The sequence below is a fragment of the Balaenoptera musculus genome, chromosome X (genome assembly GCF_009873245.2).
Source record: "Balaenoptera musculus isolate JJ_BM4_2016_0621 chromosome X, mBalMus1.pri.v3, whole genome shotgun sequence".
NCBI lineage: Eukaryota > Metazoa > Chordata > Mammalia > Artiodactyla > Balaenopteridae > Balaenoptera > Balaenoptera musculus.
Genome location: NC_045806.1, coordinates 20,537,185 through 20,557,603, shown reverse-complemented (window position 1 = coordinate 20,557,603; position 20,419 = coordinate 20,537,185). Strand labels below are relative to the sequence as shown.

At 38.9% G+C, this 20,419-nt stretch overlaps 1 protein-coding gene across 1 annotated transcript in view; it reads right to left on the bottom strand.

Moving 5' to 3' along the window:
• The window catches only part of PDK3 (pyruvate dehydrogenase kinase 3), a 76,881-nt gene that overhangs the window by 12,020 nt on the left and 44,442 nt on the right, over nucleotides 1-20,419 (bottom strand). Inside the window, exons 6-11 of the mRNA XM_036839847.1 lie at nucleotides 18,256-18,333; nucleotides 8,949-9,025; nucleotides 7,576-7,677; nucleotides 7,061-7,171; nucleotides 4,785-4,898; nucleotides 3,358-3,497 (exon numbers count right to left, since the gene is read on the bottom strand). Of these exons, the coding sequence (XP_036695742.1) occupies nucleotides 3,358-3,497; nucleotides 4,785-4,898; nucleotides 7,061-7,171; nucleotides 7,576-7,677; nucleotides 8,949-9,025; nucleotides 18,256-18,333 (622 nt within the window). The remainder of the gene's footprint in view (nucleotides 1-3,357; nucleotides 3,498-4,784; nucleotides 4,899-7,060; nucleotides 7,172-7,575; nucleotides 7,678-8,948; nucleotides 9,026-18,255; nucleotides 18,334-20,419) is intronic.

The window sequence follows — 20,419 nt, the reverse complement described above, 5'->3', positions numbered from 1 at the left end:
ATATACAATTAAAATATAATAGCGAGGGACTTCCCTGGTGGTGCAGTGGTTAAGAATCCGCCTGCCAATGCAGGGGACACGGGTTCGAGCCCTGGGCCGGGAAGATCCCACGTGCCGCGGAGCAACTAAGCCCGTGCGCCACAACTACTGAGCCTGTGCTGTAGAGCCCGCGAGCCACAACTACTGAAGCCTGAGCGCCTAGAGCCCATGCTCCGCAACAAGAGAAGGCACTGCAATGAGAAGCCCACGCACCGTAACGAAGAGTAGCCCCCGCTCGCCGCAACTAGAGAAAGCCCGCATGCAGCAACGAAGACCCAACACAGCCAAAAATAAATAAATAAATAAAAAATTTAAAAATAAAATATTAGCGAGAAACACTGAAATGTTAAAATCGAATAAAAATATCAATATGAACTTATGATCTTAAAAAAGATATGTATTTTATAGGTCTGCCCAGAAAAGGGGACTAGAAAAGGTATAATGTACAGCTCCAACACCCAGATTAGGGTCTCATATACCCATTAAAAGGAAACAGGAGTCCCTGAGGAAAATGGCTGATTCTAGGCAAAGTGTAAGATGAGCCTAGGACATGATCTTGGGCCAGAAAGCAAGGAAGCTTTCAAAGATGAATACGGTTTTATCAATGGAACACAAAGGATCTGGCTCAAAATAGCTTCCAATGGCCAAAGGTGTGCCAGTTTTAGCATCAAAAAGATGGCACTACATGCAATGACATGGGTGAACCTCACAGAAAGCCAGACACAAAAAGAGCACACACTATATCTTCCTTTTGTTTTAAGTTCAAGCAGTGAGAGAGTCAGATATAGTGATAGGGGACAGAGTCGGAATAATTGTTACACGGTAGGGAGGGAAAAAGGAGGAGAGTCTGACTAGAAAGCAGCCTTTTCAGGTGCTGGAAATATAGGTGTAAAAATTCATTAAGTTATAAACTTAAGATTTGTACACTTTATATATATATATGTTAAATATTGATTGAAACATATCAAAGCAATAAAAATCTACAATATCCATAATAATACTTAAAAAAGAGAAAGCCAGAAACTCATTGGTCAAATTTAAGGTGGTTGTTAACTCAACTTCTTACCTTGAAAATTGGTAATTAAAGGGTAAGATTGAAATGCTTATCCTGCCTTGCCAGGAGGAACTGTACTTCAAAAGGTACCTAAATGACCCTAGTTGTTGAGGAAGAACTTTATAGGAGAATGTCAGCTAATAATTGTCAAAGGAATGATACTAACAAAAAAAAACTCATCATTTTATAAACATTAATGAAGTTACTGATTAAGGCCAAATTTATCAACTGGTGCTAAAAACCATTAGGTGATGGTTGCATGGTGCCGAAATAACATGACAAAATAACACTACGCAGATTACTTTCTGGTTGAGAAGGGAAAATTAACTATACTATGGAGGGATCAGACAGCCGTCATCTGAATTACGGTCAGTCTTAACATTACTAATGGTGGATCAACCAGACATCATGGGTCTCAGAGTGTAATTCTGCAATAGTATTTATGAAATATTCTGGCAAAAAATGTTCCACTGAGCCTTTAGATGAACTTCCAGTTTATGGGAGATACAGGGAAAGGGGGACAAATTAAATAAAACTTCAAAGACAAAATCAAAGGTGGGACATTTTTTCAGGACAACTGGTATGGTCCAACAACAAAAGATTGTTCTAGATTAAAAACAGCTTGAGACCTACTCAGATGTGTTATGTGGTCCTGGAACTGATTTGTCGTTTGGACAAATCAGGGGAATTTTCATGATGAAAATGTATTGACACGGAAAGGTGGAGATGGTTAAATGAAATAAAACTAGGTTGTACAATAGTATGAAAAGTATGATCTCATTTGGGGAAAATACATATACATATATACAAATAGCAAAATATCTGGAAGAACACAGATAAAGCTCTAAGAATGGTAATCTCTGGGTTATGGGAATACAGCAGTTTCTTTTTTCTTTTTTTGCTTTTTTATATTTCCTAATTTTTTACAATGTTCATATACTGCTTTTCTATTACTAAAGGGTTACTTTAAATTAAACAAATAATCAGAACCCTTACTCCTGCTAGCAGAGCTGGAGCTTAAAGGTAGTCAGAAGAAAAAGAAAATTGGAAACAAAAGATTGGATTATTGTCCTTATTACCACAAAGTAGTGAAACTTGTTTTTCTATGATTGATAATTTTCCTCTTTTTCATTTTTTTTTATTGTGGTAAATTGTACATAAAATTTACCACCTGGTTAAGATGGTAAAAAAATGTTTTATTAAGTGTACAGTCCAGTGGCATTAAGTACATTCACAGTGTTGTACCACCATTAACACCATCCATCTCCAGAACTTTTTCATCTTTCTCCACTGAAACGCTGTCCTCATTAAATACTAAATTCCATTTCCCCCTACTCCCCAGCCCTGGCAACCACCATCCTACTTTCTTTTTTTTTTGATGAAAGCTTCTTTCTTTCTTTATTTCTTTTTGGCTGTGTTGGGTCTTCGTTTCTGTGCGAGGGCTTTCTCTAGTTGCGGCGAGCGGGGGCCACTCTTCATCGCGGTGTGCGGGCCTCTCACTGTCGCGGCCTCTCTTGTTGCGGAGCACAGGCTCCAGATGCGCAGGCTCAGTAGTTGTGGCTCACGGGCCTAGCCGCTCCGCGGCATGTGGGATCTTCCCAAACCAGGGCTCGAACCCATGTCCCCTGCATTGGCAGGCAGATTCTCAACCACTGCGCCACCAGGGAAGCCCCATCCTACTTTCTGTCTCTAGGTGCCTCACGTAAGTGGAATCATACAATATTTGTCCTTTTGGATCTGGCTTATTTTACTTAGCATAATGACTTCAAGGTTTATCTATATTGTAGCACGTCAGAACTTTATTCCTTTTAAAGGCTGAATAATAATACTCTGTTAGATGGATAAACCACATTTTGTTTACCTTGACTGATAATTTTAACTTCTTTATTTTTCCAGTTTCAACCCACCTACAGACTTTCTCTAAACATTCTTCTGTGAATTCTATGGATGATGACAAATTACAAATTAATTACTTTTTAAATAAGATTCATGGCAGGATAAACCCTGCTTACTGCTTTTGATATCTCCACAGGGCAAGGACTCCTAGAACATCAAGGCCTCTATTGGAATTGCTACTCTGGCTACCCAATTCCTTCTATCCTTCCTGTCTGGGGTGAAAAAGCTACTCCATTCTTTCTTTAGGGATCACTTTGCTTTTTCAGTGATAAAACCACAAAGATGTGGCTGAAAACATCAATCGTCCGGCTGGTACACACTGGAGAAAAATCAGATACTTTGTAATAGAAAGAAAAGTGGTAAATTACTGCTTCGCCTTGTATTTGGAAGCATCCCTGGGTTCACTGCTGGGATTGCTCCAATCGTCAGCTTCAGGTGTGGTCTTGTAATGGCGCCATGCGGACTTATTAAAAACTGGAAGTCTCTCAAATGATTCACTTGAAAGAGCCTAAGGAAAAACAAAAATAGACACCAAAGGTCCACAGTGTCATCTTGCTCACATGAAATACTAACCCAAATTTTATTATTTAAAACATTAGAAACTTTATTAATACATATTTTTAGAGTTATATTAAAATTACATTTCAGTAATTTACTTAGACTGATCAGGATGAAATTAAAGCTTTTTTAAAGGAATAAAAACATTCACTCATGAAAAACCAGTACTGAAGTACACATGACCAAAACAAAAACTATTTTAGTTCAGTTAATACTGATGTGAGATAGTCAATTGTCTTGACTATATGGTCTTAGACCAAACACTACTGTTCACTGGGCAACTGTTCTCCCAGAGGGCCCTGAAGAAATAGTTTCATACACAGTAGATTTATAAATATAAGCTCATAAAGTGATATCAAATAGCATATCATTTATATGCGTTGGCATCTAAGATAAACACTCAAAATAACTGGTTATCTTATCATATAACATATGACACACTATGCAGCTGTTAAAAGGAAGAGCCAGTTCTGTATGAACTGATGTGGAAAGATCTCCAAGATATATTGGAAAGTAAAAAAAAAGTAAAGTGCTAAAATAATCATTTGTGTGAAAAAAAAATCAGATTTCCCCCCATATTTTTATCAATGCAGAATCAACTTCCATGAGGATCCACATGAAACTGGCATCCATGGTCACCCCTGGGAAAGAGAACCAGGTGGCTCTGGGCCACTGATGGGAGAGACTTAGTTTTTTCCCTTTTGTAGCTTTAAAATTTTGTACTATGTGCCCATATTACATGTTCAAAAAATGCTCCAAATATTCTAGAGTTTAGAAGTAAATAAAAGTCTGACTCCACCAACGAATGAGAAAACTTGTGTTACAGAGAACTTTGTTATTCGATCAGACTTTTAGGTAACCATATTATGAGCACTGAATTCTTGCAACTTTGGGAAAGCCAGCAAGTTTCTAAAGCAAAAGACTAAAAGAATTCAGTTTATGAAAACCTGTCTCCTTTTAGATTAGTCCTTTCAACGGGTACACAATGTTTTAAAAACTCACAACTTAGAATTATGGTTTTAAAAATCAATATTTAAATTTTTTCCTCTCCATGTTTCCTATTTTGCTATATCTGAGCATAAAATCAAGGGTAGGACATAACTTGGTTTTCACGAAAAACTGGAGTAAATCCGAGCTGAATATAGGAGATGATATAGCGCTGTTCTCCATTAGTTATTAGAACTTATAGCTTTAAAAAGTAAAGATGCCTTCATATAACAGAAATAAAATGCAGTACCTTCAAATAAATGACAGCATCAGTACCCACGCCTTCCATAGAATAGAGTTTTAGATCTCCTTGAAAATATCTAGCATACAGACGAGAAATTGGCAAGCCATAACCAAATCCAGCCTATCGAGAAAAGAAAATTAATATGGTGAGACAGGCACAAAATGCTAACACATTGAGTCTGAGGACCATCTGGAAGATTAAAATAAATTCTTGATTCATATTTAAAGCAAATAAATTATTGATCCAAACTTTACAATGATGTATATGCTCATCTATGGCAAACAATCTGTTTTCATCCTGCAAAAATACTTCTCACATGTTTGGAAAAGAACAGAAATACTCCGATTTTTGACTAATGCTTTTTGAACGTTTTAAAGCAAATTGTTAGCATTGTTAAATCCCAAATCAAGCGGAATTTGAACCAAAAACCAAAGTAAACCACATCATTCCAAAGTTCCACTATGATTTCTTTGCTCAATTAAATTGAGTAGCACGGGAGTTGAAATCTAACCGTACCAAGGCTAACACAATGAAAAGAAAGCAATCTCCTAAGAGCTACTTCCTAAGGCTCTGAGAACGCTGCAATACTTTGACATGTGGTAGTCCATCTATTCTTAGAGACAAGAAAACAATTCCAGTACCCTCCTATACCTCTATGTCATAGAACCTTGACTGTCAGTAACAGGTTGTTGGGGGAAGAAAAAAAAAGGTCTCCGATATTGATAAGAACAATTGAGACTAATTTCCAACACTCTGGGGTGGAGGGGAAGGGGCTGTTCCTCAAGCTTCGAGCCCTCTGATTAAGTCCACCGACAGGGTGTCAAAGGATCAATAGGAGTTGTCTGGGAGGACATTTCCGAAAAAGAAATGCGTGTGTCACGGCACAGAGCTGTAACATAGTAAGGTGTATGATGAAGAAGTTAACGTTTCCTAGTAGTACATACCCACACGCCCGCTTAAAAGCTGAGGAGAGCTGACTAACTGGGAGAGATGCTAGTGGAAGCATTTCTTCAAAAGGAGAGCCACCAGGCACACTGGACAAAATACAGACATGGCCAGTGCCAGCTTGACGATAATGAGCTCAATGACCTTGGGCAAACCAGTAACATCATTTCCTCATCTATAAAATGGGAGGTGGGATGCACATTTTTTAGAGCTCTCTTACTTCAATTGCTCAGTGTCACTTTAAAAAAACGATGACATCACAGCTGTCCTCAAGATGCTATTTTGAGACCATAACAGACGATCCATAACAGACGATCCATATTCCTTTTAAACAATTGCACAAGGTTCTAGATTTGCTTGTAGTGCCTTTTTTTCTTTTGACATTTATTTAAGTAGGTACCAGAAACTAGTCAAGGCAATGGCCTTCAAATTGATCTTTCAAGAATTTTCTTGAGTCCTATGTAAACGACTTCCTCTCTGTTTTCAATATGCAGTGTTAACAAACCCTGTCTAGAATAAATGATGCTAAGTGTTGGATTTTATTCATACATATGAAATATAATCTTACGTGCTTGTCAGTCAGGTACAACTTGAAAATGAAAATTTACACCCTGAACCATTTTGCAGACTGACAGATATGTTGCTGTGCTTAATGACAAAGGGTTCAGTTGTTGTTTGTCAATTAGAAACACTCAGCGGGGGGGAAGAAAGTGTGGCCCTACCAGGATCTAAATGCTGCCACGGTAACCAGAGGCTTTCCTCACTTCCTGAAGGTTATTTCCACAGTGAGACAGAAAGGGCTCTGAAAATGCATACGCCACCTATATGTTTCCTGCTTATGTTATTTCATATAAAAAATTTAATGTGTTCATAATTTAACACTTTAATTATATAAACAAATTTGGCGGGGGAAGTTCAAAGGCCCTGGGTGATTTGGGCCTCTATGGTATGCAGCGCCAAAGTGCCCAGGGCCAGCTGCCGCCAGACACGCTGTGCTGTTCCCTGCTCACCTGCTATTAAACTTCCACCCCCTCCAAGGGGAGTGCCAGGTGGTAAATGGTGCTCCGGAAGCAGTCTTAACCACAGGGAAATGCTTTTTCTCTGTATTGGGGAGGTAGGTACTCAGCTCTGAGTGTTTCTTAGACACAAATTAGAGAAGAAATCTGAGTCCAAAAGAGTCATAAAGAAAGCAGCAGTGGAATAAAATTCTCCCTCCTTCAAACCATGCGGGAAACATTCAAATGCAACAAGGCTAATGCGACAACCGGGGGAAAGAGCCAGCTCTGTCCCTTCTCGAGTGAATGGTCTTTCCTCTAGCAGCAGTTTCAGAGGCTTACCAGTGGTGCGGCTCTCGTAGGCTCCAGGCTAGGTCTCGGAGCAGTTGAATACATGTAGTTAAAAAGACGATCTATTTTTCGTAGTGGGACCCCACCACCTAGGTCACTTATCTGTAATGTACAAAATGTTAAAAGGAAGAAAAACAAGAAGTCATCAATCTATACTTAGTAGGAGGCAAGGAGTTCATTAAATAAAGTACATACTAGATTACTCTAAACCATGCAAGGGCTTGAACCCCCAATGAAATATGGTCCCTTTGTGAACAGTGTAAAACAAAGGAGGCGGGCAAGTGGGGTTAGGACCCAATAGGCTTGGGTTTGAGATCTTGTTCAGCTCCCTAAAAAATGGGGTTCTAATGAAGTTTAAACGAGGTAGCTTAAGCCAAGGATCAAATGTAGTACTTACAAATAAGACACTCAGTTGTCAGTTCTCTTCCCTTCCCTTTGATTCCTCAATGTTTACACACTATTAAATTAACTGATAATTCAAGTATACGTACAAATAAAGCAGTTACCTTAATGGATAAGTCTTCTTTACCCAGAGTAACAAGGGTTTTAACAGCTGGGTAGCCCTCTTTTCTATCTTCATATAGTTCAACTGTTGCTCTCATTGAGTTCTGAAATCATAGAACCTTTTTTTTTTAGCATGCCACCAACTCACAAACTACAACTTTAAAAAAAGAAACTAGCAAAAGATTACTGATACACAACAATTCTTTTGTGGGGCAAAAATCAGTTGGAGTTATATGGCACTTTTTTCCCCTCTAAAGAACTTAACTAAACGTGTGTTCAGAACAAGGAAAAATTTCTTGATGCTTTACTTTGTTTTTATCTCGTTTTAGTCTCATCCACCATACTAAATGCTTATTTTCCTTTCCTTCCTGTTTTCTTTTTGTTTTTGCTTTAGGGTATTTAAATTATTCAACTCTTAACCAAGAGGGATGTTTCTATCACGTGTAATGAGGCTGCAGAGGCTTTAAATCCCACTACCAGTCTGCACTTACAGAGCACCCTTCCTCTAAAGAAGGCGGAAAACCTGAGAGGATTCGTGCTTCCCACAAAAATTAATCATTTGGCTGGAAAAAAAAAAGTAGAAGAAATGTCAGGTGAAAAGAAATTCTGAAAAAGCCACAGCTGTTGAAGAGCAGGTTCACAACTGAATGCCCATCTCAACCTTAAGTGTCACATCAGTAACATAATTTTGGGAAGCAAATCAGCGTAACTGATTTTTCAGGTGTTCGGTTTAGGGTTTTACACATTGGAAGAAATGGAATTTTAGCTCAAATGCCTTGTGCCTGTAATACTGCTACTTACATGCCATTAGCTACTGGTTAATAAAAGCAACAGCTTAAGGTATAGAGAGTCTTTTTTCTTTTGGTCCAGCCCTTCCACATCTTTGCCCCCTGCCTCTGTCAGATCTTCTGAATTTTCTAAATTGACTCAAATGTGTAAAAGTGTTAACGCATCTTTCAGGACTGGAACAACTGCTAATGCACCGACATGGTTAATGTTCAGAAACATAAAGATGCATAAACATGTTTTTATTTTGATCTGGCTACCATCAATAAAGCCTTTGCCAGATTTGGAAACTAAAAAGCATCTCTAAGCTCAGATCTGAAGAAAAAACAGTATGGATTTTACATAAAGCCACTAAAGTACAATTCAGCTTCAAAATCAATATGTACTAATATTCATGAAGACTCTACTGTACACAGCAAATTTTCATCTCACACTGTACAAATTATAAAACCCACAGGGTATCAGAAATAGAATTTTAAAAATGGTTATGCAAAACCTTTTTCTTATGCTAATCTGATGAATCCATTATGCCCTGAATCAAAGTAATTTAAAATGAAGACTTCTTTCCATGTTTTTAAATTCCACTTACCTTGAACAACTCAAATAGCATGTGAAACAGATGTGAGGGCACATAAACTACCTGAATAGGTTTGTCTGGAGCTTTGGCTGAAAACAGAGACAAAACCGTCAATGAGTAAGGATCAAAACTAGAAGAAAGTCAAGAATGTTGTTTGCATCCTTTCTTCCAAGTACATAAAAAAAGAACTCTACAAAAGGCCAGCGTAGGCTTCCAACTCTAAAGGCAGGGCTGAGCAAAAGCCATGTGTTTTGAAGTCCAACAAACTTGGGGTGAAATCCAGTTCCTTCACTTACCAGCTATGTGACCTTGGGCAAATTTCTCTTTGGAACTTAGCTGAGCAAAACTGGAATATCATCACCTATGTCCTAATGTTCAGAGCATTACATAAGGTCATCCAAATATCACTTGGTGTTTCTCAAAATGGGGGACACCCTCCACCACCACCACTGACCCCAGTGGTCAGCCAGGGGAATGTGAAGCCACAGAGGTAGAGGGGTACATTCTCTTGGAGACTTGGACTAAACAGTAATGTTAAGTTCTGTTAAATTATGACAAACAAGGCATACTACTCGCAGCTAGCAGACCAACTCCCAGAGACCTACAGTCCTTTCTCCTTGTGTCAGGGATCTTCTGAGGAAAATCCGAGAAACCCCGAATCCCAGAGTAAGATATAGAGTAGATAATAGAAAATTTAGGCTTTCCTCCTCCTCGTGACCTGAAATCATTAAGAGACCAAAACTATGTAAGCTTTCTCAAGTAGAACACCCATGTTATGATTTCAACCTAACTACTTCCTCTAATAAAGTAAGTAATTAACAGTAATATAAAGGAGAGCAATCATTTGTTTGCTTCTTAGCAGTTTACAAAGAGCTTGCACATACATTACCCAAATGAACTCTCATGACAATACTGTGTGGGCTCATAGGGTGGGTGGCTGGGGACACAGGCTTTGCCGAGGTTATGTGACTTGCCTGCCATAATGGAGGAGGCCTGGAACTGGACACCTGAACCAAGAGTTTTTGATTCTAAATCTTGAACCTTTTGATGATCAGTTATCTTTTAAACAATTAAGTAATATATACAGCAATATCCCCTTGTCCATGGTCTCGCTTTCTGCAGTTTCTGTTACCCATGGTCAAACGAGGTTCGAAAATATTAAATGGAAACTTCTAGAAACAAACAATTCATAAGTTCTGAGTAGTGTGATGAAATCTCATGCCTTCCTGATCCGTCCTGCTCAGGACGTCAATCATCCCTTTGTCCAATAGATCCCGCCCATTAGACACTTAGTAGCCACCTTGCTTATCAGATCACTGTCACAGTATTGTAGTGCTTATGTTCAAGTAACACTTATTTTATTTAATAGTGGCCCCAAAGTGCAAGAGTGATGCTGGCAATCAAAACTACAATGAGGTATCACCTCACACCAGTCAGAATGGCCATCATCAAAAAATCTACAACAATAGATGCTAGAGTGGGTGTGGAGAAAAGGGAACCCTCATGCACTGTTGGTGGGAATGTAAACTGGTACAGCCACTATGGATAACAATATGGAGGTTCCTTAAAAAACTAAAAATAGAGCTACCATATGATACTGCAATCCCACTCCTGGGCATATATCCTGAGAAAACCATAATTCGAGAGATACATGCACCCCAATGTTCACTGCAGCACTATTTACAATAACCAAGACATGGAAGCAACCTAATGTCCATCGACAGAGGAATGGATAAAGAAGATGTGGTGTGTGTATACATACACATACACACACACACACACACACACAGGAATATTACTCAGCCATAAAAAAGAATGAAATAATGCCATTTGCAGCTACATGGATGGACCTAGAGATTATCAAACTAAGTGAAGTCGGACAGAACAAAAACAAATACCATATGATATCACTTATATGTGGAATCTAAAATACGATACGAATCAACATATCTACGAAACAAAAACAGACTCACAGATATAGAGAACAGACTTGTGGTTGCCAAGGGGGAGGAGGGGTAGGGAAGGGAAGGAATGGGAGTTTGAGACTAGCAGATGTAAACTATTATATATAGGATGGATAAACAACAAGGTCCTACTGTATAGCACAGAGAACTATATTCAATATCTTGTGATAAACCATAATGGAAAAGAATATTAAAAAAAGAATGTCTATATATGTATAACTGAATCACTTTCTGTGCAGCAGAAATTAACACATTATAAATCAACTATATTCAATAAAAAATATTAAAACGAAAAAAAGTTTTTGACTTTTATTATCAGTTCCTATGGATTCTCAGCATGTGAAATTCTATTTTATCTAATATTACATATTGCTTCATATATATACACATGTATAACAATCAATTTGCTGTACACTTGAAAGTAACACATTATATACCAACCATATTTCTATAAAAATTAAAAAAATAAAGTGGGTTCCCTGTAGAAAAAATAAAAAAGGTGAACATTGATTGTGTTGGTAACATAACCAGGTAAATATTGCTCACTGCGGATCGGCCACAGGAATGGACCAGGATGACATTTCTTTCCCTATGAGTCCAATGTGTCATGAGTCATGTGTCACTTGAAGGAGAATATTACCAGCCTTAAGGTGAAATGGATTCACTTTATCCACCTCCAACTGCTCAAAATCATGTTACCTTTTTAGGTTGCCGAATATTTGGACCATGTCTTTCTGATACTCCTCTTCTCGGGTAACTGGACAAGAGACATATGCTTTCCTCGCCACATCACTGAGATCTTCCAGCCTCTTTTCTATTGCATGGGATCCATTCCATTCTTTAAGATTTTTCAAATTAGAATCGACTGCTTTCCAAACATGCTGCACAGCCATCATCCTCAAATTGTTTTTGATTGAAGTTCTAGAATATTTTTTGCTATTTCTTATACCTACATTATACACACCATTAGGTCAGTCACGTAAACTACCTCAGAAAGCTATGCATGGGAAATACATTTCTCAGTCCTTATACCTCTGATTCACTTGATTGGAGGTTTCACCAGGTACAGAATTTGGATTTGAAATCATTTTCTTTCAGTATTTAGAAAGGCAGGGGGAGGGACTTCCCTGGTGGCACAGTGGTTAAGAATCCGGCTGCCAATGCAGGGGACACGGGTTCGAGCCCTGGTCTGGGAGGATCCCACATGCTGCAGAGCAACTAAGCCCATGTGCCACAACTACTGAGCCTGTGCTCTAGAGCCCGCGAGCCACAACTACTGAGCCTGCGCGCCACAACTACTGAAGCCCACGTGCCTGGAGCCCGTGCTCCGCAACAGGAGAAGCCACTGCAGTGAGAATCCCGTGCACCACAACGAAGACCCAACACAGCCAAAAAAAAAAAAAAAAAAAAAAAGGGCAGGGGGAGAGGGGTCTTCTGACCATGACAGCACAGCTGAGAAGTTTAATGCCAGTCAGGTTTTCATTCATGCTGCTGGTTTTTCGCCCGAGGTCTGATACATCTTGGTTCTAAAATTCTTGTTGAAGAATGAGGAACTGGATTATTTGTTTGAGGGAGCTGGTGTTGACTTCCCCCTGCGGCTCTCTCCTAAGTGGGAAGGCTGACTTGGAGCTCTGTGTACCTGGTCAAGACTTTTCCACTGGCTTTAGGATGAGCAGACAGCAAGCTGGCCTCTGACCAGAGGGTCCCCCAAATGCCTGAGTGAAGAGGGCTTTACTTTTGGGATGATGACACTCACATGAACAGCCCTAGTTTTTCCCAGGTTCTTGAAGAAACTACTTTGATTTTGATTTTTGCCCAGGGGAAAATGCTCGTGGATGTTGGCAGGCAGAGCACAGCCAGAGTCAAGCTGCTCCCCATCACCCATCCTTACTCCACCTGAGAGCAGCTTTCAATCAACCCCCATCTTTTACCTTCCCTATCCAGTCCCTGACACCTGCCAGCTCTGCTCCTGGAGTCCCTCCAGGATCATCTGATGCCATTTCTGCTGCAGCCTCCTCTTTCGTGGCTTCTTCTGCTCTGTCCCATTAATCAGCCAGTGTACTTCTATCTCGGTAACCTTTGGCAGGAGGTGGGATCAATGGCCCACTGACGAGTCCCCCTGGTTTCTTTGCTGTTTTTCTTTGTATTCCTTTACTGTCTTTTTAATGGAGCCCTAGGAGCACACTGAATGCTTAGTCTATCTTGTACCGAAAGGCATGATTAGTTATATAAATAACCTTATGAAGTCAACCTTTTCACTCCAGATCTCAGGGAACTTAAAATACCTTTGATAGCTTTGTTTTGTTTGTTTTTTTTCAGTTCAATCAGCATTCTCTAGGAGCCATCTGACGGCTTGCTCAATTACTTGTACTTTTCTTTGAGAACATAATAGTTTAGATGTCTTTCCTTCTTTTTATTTTTTTAAAATTATTTATTTATTTATTTTAAAAATAAATTTATTTGTTTATTTGGCTGCGTTGGGTCTTCGTTGCTGCGCACAGGCTTTGCTCTAGTTGTGGTGAGTGTTGTTGCAGTGCACGGGCTTCTCATTTGTGGTGGCTTCTCTTGTTGTGGAGCACGGGCTGTAGGCACGTGGGCTTCAGTAGTTGTGGCACGCGAGCTCAGTAGTTGTGGCGCACGGGCTCTAGAGCGCAGGCGCAGTAGTTGTGGTGCACGGGCTTATTTGCTCCGCAGCATATGGGATACTCCCAGACCAGGGCTTGAACCCGTGTCCCCTGCATTGGCAGGCGGATTCCTAACCACTGCACCACCAGGGAAGTCCCTTTCTTTCCTTTTAAAACCATGTCAAATGTTTTTGTCCATGACTCTTCCCTAATCCTGGGTCGAGGGGCTTTTACATAGTAGACCCTGAATAGATGTTAGCTGGCTTTCTAAAATAAGACATAAATGGAATATGAATTTTCCATCTAAGGGTACATTTAAAAAAGTCAATGGAAAAATGGCCCAGGTTTTTCATGCTCAAGACTCAAGAAATAATAAAGTCTCTATTTGCACAGTCATTGCTCCAAATGCCATTAGTTGAAACGACATTTAATAAATGCCAAAAGAACTCTACATAAGATATAAAAGAGTTTTATCTTCAGACAGTTCTCCTATAAGCATGAAAAAAAAATGGTGGCTAAGCAGAAAAAATTCATTTAAGAGAAATATAAGAGAAGCTTGATCCACAGTTGGTTGAACCCATGGATGCAGAAGCCTTAGATATGGAGGGCTGACTATACTATGCCATTTTATATAAGGGACTTCAGCATCCATGGATTTAGGAATTCCCGGGGGTTCCTGGAACCAATCACCTGCAGACACCAAGGGAGGGCTGTATATTAATAGGAATTTAACACATTTGGGCCTCCAGTGTTCCATTTCTAAAATGAGCACTGTACATATTTCACTGGGTTAACATAAGGGTTAAATGAGATAATAGTGATAAACTAGTTTACATAGAACCTGCCACATAGTAAGCCGTCAATAAATGTTGGCTATTACCACTACTAAAAAATTAATTCCGACAGTGTTAACAGAGCTACTAGTAATGGCTTTTTTATTCTTGTATAGAACCACCTGACTAAAAATATCCACAAAAGTATCCAATATGAGAAAACTAGAGGTCAAAGACCCCAGGATAGATGCAGACCTTTTCTACGAACCCTCTTATAACAAAATTTACATAGTGTGAACTGAAATCTTTACTTTTCCAACCAAACCTAAAGCTATAAATCAACCTCTTGACAGGAAAGACTGATCTAGAAATGGTGAAAAAATGCAAGTGTGGCAACCATACGTCTTATCTCTCCCAAGTCAACCCTGACTTCCAGTAGCCACCCGTTATTAAATTTCCAACACGTGCCTGGTGTTCTGCTTGAGGCCTTAGAAACATTATCCTTTTATCACCTCACAAGGAGAGCTTACAGATGAAGAAGCTGGGTGTCAGCAGCGGCAAAGTGACTTGTCTCCTAAGTGTCAAAATCCAGATTTCCACCACCTGGCTGGCTACAAAGTTCACCTCTTTCCTCTAAGCCATGTTGCCTTACCATACGGATGCCGAAGATGTAAGGTAAAAATGTTTATTTGCTTAATGCTTTGGCAACTGATTTCTCAAGAGAATGAGAATGTTGAGAACAAGCACGGTAGAATGGCTACCCATCTTTGGAGCAACCCACATGGGTTGCCGCGGGTAGCTAATCGGAAATATTTGAAACCTGATGTAAGGTAAATAAAATTCTGTTGTTTTTAATCTTCCTGTGAAATGTGTTACCAAAAGAATAAAAAAGAAGTTTACTACAGCTAGCTCCCAATATTCAGAATGCTAGTGATGACTGTAAATACTGGTGGTGTTCACACAGTATGTTCTGCATAATCCTATTTACTACTTTCTCAGGGGTCTGCATTGGGAAAGAAAAAAATCAAAAATTCAGAAAAAGAGATCATAGGGCAAACTCACAGAACTTAAATTCTCAGGTAGCAACAAACTGTTCTTTGGGATTCATGGCAGCCTCATTCCTCTGAAGTGCAGAGCACAGGGCGCAAGCGTGATCAGTGACTACTGTTAAACGAACCCACTGGGGAATGGAAGCATCCTGAAAGGGGATGCTATGCTAGTTCACACGGGCTCTGAAAATGAGTCCACACGATCTGGATCTGACTCCTCGCTGGAAAACAGAGTCACACACACTCTCTCTCTGTGACAAAGCCCGTGTCTGCTTAAGGCGTTCAGGACCAACCTCTGACCTCCGTCTCTAACACGGAGCTTGTTAGAGCTCAAGTGCAGTGCTTAACTGCACTCACAAAGAGCTTTGGCATTCAAGAAATAACAAATAGAAATCGTAAATACATCCCCCAAAGCAACAGGAAACTAGAGGCTACCTATAACCACCATTTCTCTTAGTGATGGGAAAAGGGGCTTCAAAAATCATGCATGAGACAGTGCCAAAAATGGTTGGAAAGCTTCTCCCCTGGTGGGGTGCACTGCCCGTTGTGACAGCCTCGCTGGGAAGGAACGTGCTGACCTGGCTGGCACCCGGGAATCAGCAAGACCAGGCTGGCTGCTCTGGCCTTCAGAGTGAGTGAGGCTACCATTCATGCAAATGAGCAATTAATTACTACCGGTGAGTTTAAGTTCCATGTTTGACAGATAGAAATCGGGACAGTGAGGTCAGGCTCCGCCTAGCCAGTAGGAAGAAACAGAATATTAAGATGCTTCTACTCAGGAATACTCAAGCAAAATCCACTTGGTGCTAGAGGTATATTTCTTCAAAATAGGGGTGCAACTCTTCTCAGAGAACCCAACAGACTTAGAAAGTGGCATTGATTCCACACCTCCTAGTAGAATGTAGGGGCAGTTGTCCTACGACAGCAGCCTGAAGTCTTCACATTTTGAACTCATTATAAGAGAAATCAATTTTTGGAATATTTTTGAGAGGGAATGTGGTTTATCTTTAATGCCATACCCTAAGACCCCATACCCTAAGACTCAGTCGTTCCACACTTCTAAGAATCTAGCCTACAGAAATACTTCCACACGTTCATAGGTTTTCCCACGCTCCAAATACACACACACACACACACACACCCCTTCATGCCTCATTATATGGAATTTGGGAAAATCAGAAATCCTAAATGTCCACCCAATGGGAAACGATTAAATAAATTATGATAATCTACACTATGGAAAATCTCTAAATGACACTAATACATGCAAAGATCTTTAAGGTGAAGTGAAATACACAAGTTAAAGAACATGTATGGTTTTAGCCTCATTTATGTAAAAAACAAAACTCTGTATGGGAGCAGAGTAGTGGGGACTTTCACTTTTTACTCTATATTTATGTTTGTAGTTTTAGAGATAAGTATGTCTCTTTCATAACTTACAAATAAAAAAATAAAAGTAACATGTAAATATAGTTTCACACAACTAATATAAACATTAGCTAAAACCCCACTATCCAGAGAGCTGTTGTTTGTATTTTGGTGGTATAAATCCTTTAACGTATTATCCAATGAACTTGCACTATTACAAACTTTTATAGCCTGTGGTTAAAAACTCAACTTTTCTCAAACATTAAATATTCTTTAAAGCATTGTTTTGAATGGTTGCATAGTATTCTATCTTATGGGTATACCAGAATTTATTTAAATAATTCCCTATTGTGGAAAACTTGGGTTGTTTTCTAATTTTTCTCTATAAGAAAACTACTCTGATCATCATTCTTATACATATATCTGTGCACATCTCTATTTTCTTTTTTTTTTAAACATCTTCATTGGAGTATAATTGCTTTACAATGCTGTGTTAGTTTCTGCTTTACAACAAAGTGCATCAGATATACGTATACATATATCCCCATATCTCCTCCCTCTTGCGTCTCCCTCCCTCCCACCCTCCCTATCCCACCCCTCTAGGTGGTCACAAATCACTGATGATCTCCCTGTGCTATGTGGCTGCTTCCCACTAGCTATCTATTTTACATTTGGCAGTGCATATATGTCCATGCCACTCTCTCACTTTGTCCCAGCTTACCCTTCCCCCTCCCCGTGTCCTCAAGTCCATTCTCTACGTCTGCGTCTTTATTCTTTTTTTTTTAAGTATTGGTTCTTGACAGATTTTAAAAAATTTTTTAATGACTTTTGCATATTTTTTATTTATTTGTTTTTATTTTTTGGCACTCCGAGGGGCATGCGGGATCTTAGTTCCCCGACCAGGGATCGAACCCGTGCCCCCTGCAATGGAAGCGCAGAGTCTTAACCACTGAACCACCAGGGAAGTCCCTCTATTTTCTCGTAATAAATTTTCTGAAGTTTATTTACTGGACCAAAGAATATAACCATTATTACTTTAACTTACTGGGCCAAAGAGAAAGAACATTGTTAGCCTTTTTTTTTAAAGAAAGGCTACACCAATTTAAACGTATATCAGAAATGTGTAAATTTGGGGGACAGAGTATTTTTCTGGGCAGCAATTCAAAGTATTAAAATGTTTTAATCACTGCCACTTTGAAAGACAAAAATGGCATTCCTCTATGTTTTTCTTTGTACTTCTTTGATTAGTAAACACTTTTCCACATGTTTATTGACTGTTTGCACTGGTTATTTTGAGAACTGCTTATTTACATCTCTGTGCATCTTCTACCTTGATTACTTCTGTTCCAAGAGCTTGGAGTTCTAATAGATAACACATTCCTGTACAAAAACTCACTGACCAGAGATATAAAAAAGGTTTTAAAAACACAGAAAGATGAAAAAGCAGCACAATTTTAGGATCTCACTGAAATATAGCTCAGGTATAATCAGTTTTTTAGTCAGCTTCTTTGCATTTAAGGTTGAAATTATTTTTCTTTTACCATTGAATTCTTCAACTTCCAGCTCTGGAGCTACCAGATAATACTGTTCACAAAGCATCTTGGCAGTTTCATATGCATCTGCAAAGAGAGAAAAAAGTTTGGCTGCTGCACTAACAGCATGGACTCAGACAGACAGACTCAATACAATAAAGAAACAAGGACAATCTGTAACCTGACAGATTTAGAATTAATCAACTACTGCCTTAAAAAACAGCCTTTTTTGGCTACAGTAGAATTACAATAACTGAACCGAAATTTCTCTTTTAGTTTTAATGACCACAACAATATCAAAATACTGCACTAATGACGACATAGCCAGCTTTATAGTAAACATGGCTTTAACTTTTAAATATTCCTAAGAGGCATTTTTCATGAAAAATGCCTCTTAACTCAAGACTATACTTCTGAACAGCATGCAACCTGACTAAACTGGACCAAAAAGATATTTGCTGTAATTTCAAAAATAATAATGGCAACCATCTTAAGATTTGCCAATTATTTGTAAATTAAACATCAACAAGTATTTGCTAAGTGAACGGGTTTCCATGAGCCACACAATTTAAGTTATTGGAGACGCTACTCTTGCTCTGAAATGTCCTCTAAATCAAATATACTTCAATAAAATAAAAAAAAATTTTAAATGTCCTTTAAGTTAGTTAAAGGTAACAGGTTGGGGCTGTTATTTTATCAAAGTCTGAGGAGCAACAGTTTGCTTTTGAAAGGAAAAAAAAAAAGGACAAAGGGTAAGAGGATCAGAGCCATTACAGAGATGAATGGAAGAGAGAATTCAGGAAGGTACATCCAAAAGATGGGGAACAAATTCAGAAAGCTACAGTGCATTATTTTACACTGCATGTGTGCTTTTCTCTTGAACTGTAAGCAATTTGAGGTCAGGGTTTCTGTCTTACACTTGTTTTATAACTCACATAGAACTTATTTCATGCCTGTTAGCTAGTCAATAAATATTCCTTGGTTTGATAAATTTTAAACCTTTTGATAATCTACTTTTTTTAAAAAACAGCTTTATTGAGATACAATTCTCACACCATACAAATCATCCATTTAAAGTGCACATACAATTCAGTGATTTTTAGTGTATTCGCAGAGTTGTGCATCCATCACCACAATTAATTTTACATTTTTCATCACCCCCAAAAGAAACTCCATAACCATGAACAGTCATTACCCCTGCATCCAGCCCTAGGCAACCACGGATCTACTCTGTCTCTATAGGTTTGCTATCCTGGACATTTCATATAAATGGAACCATACAATATGTGGCCTTTTGTGACTGGTTTCTTTCACTTAGCATAATGTTTTCAAGGGTCATCCATGTTGTAGCATGCATCAGTACTTCATTCCTTTTTATTACTGAATTAATATTGTATTATGCAAATATGTCACATTTTGTCTACTCATTTATCCATCAACAGACATTTGGATTGTTTCCACTTTTGGGATATTACAAATGAACGTTCACATGTTCATTCATGTTGCTATGAACATTCATGTCCAAGTTGTTTTAGTGAAGATGTGTTTTCATTTCTCTTGGGTATAGACCTAGGAGAGAAAAACTGCTTGATCATACAGCAGCTGTATGTTCAAACGTTTGAAGAACAGCCAGACTGTCTTCCAAAGTGAGGAGATTTTTTAAGTTCCACCTTTACAATTTCTAAAGATCAGATATTCAAATTACTTTAAAATGCTTCATGATTGCATTTGCAGTGTCCTCAAGTGTATATCAGCTCTTTGGAGACAGGCTCGTACTTCTTTTATATTCCCCACGTCAGTACTGTGCATAGAGTAGATACTTAAGATTCAAGCGGTAAGAGGAAAGAGGGAAAGAAGGAAGAAAGGGGGAAAAGTAAGCCTGACAGAATTTAAATACATTAAAAATTGACAATGTCAATCTAAAATAATACAAAAGATAAGATTAGGGTATGTTCAGACTATAAGGTTTGGTTCATTTCCCTCCTATTGCTACTAAATTTAAATTTTACATAATATTTGACCTCAGAGAAAAAATTCTCATCTTATTAAACTTTTAGAATTAAACCACTATAGGGACTTCCCTGGTGGTGCAGTGGTTAAGAATCCGCCTGCCAATGGAGGGGACGTGGGTTCAAACCCTGGTCCGGGAAGATCCCACATGCCGCGGAGCAAC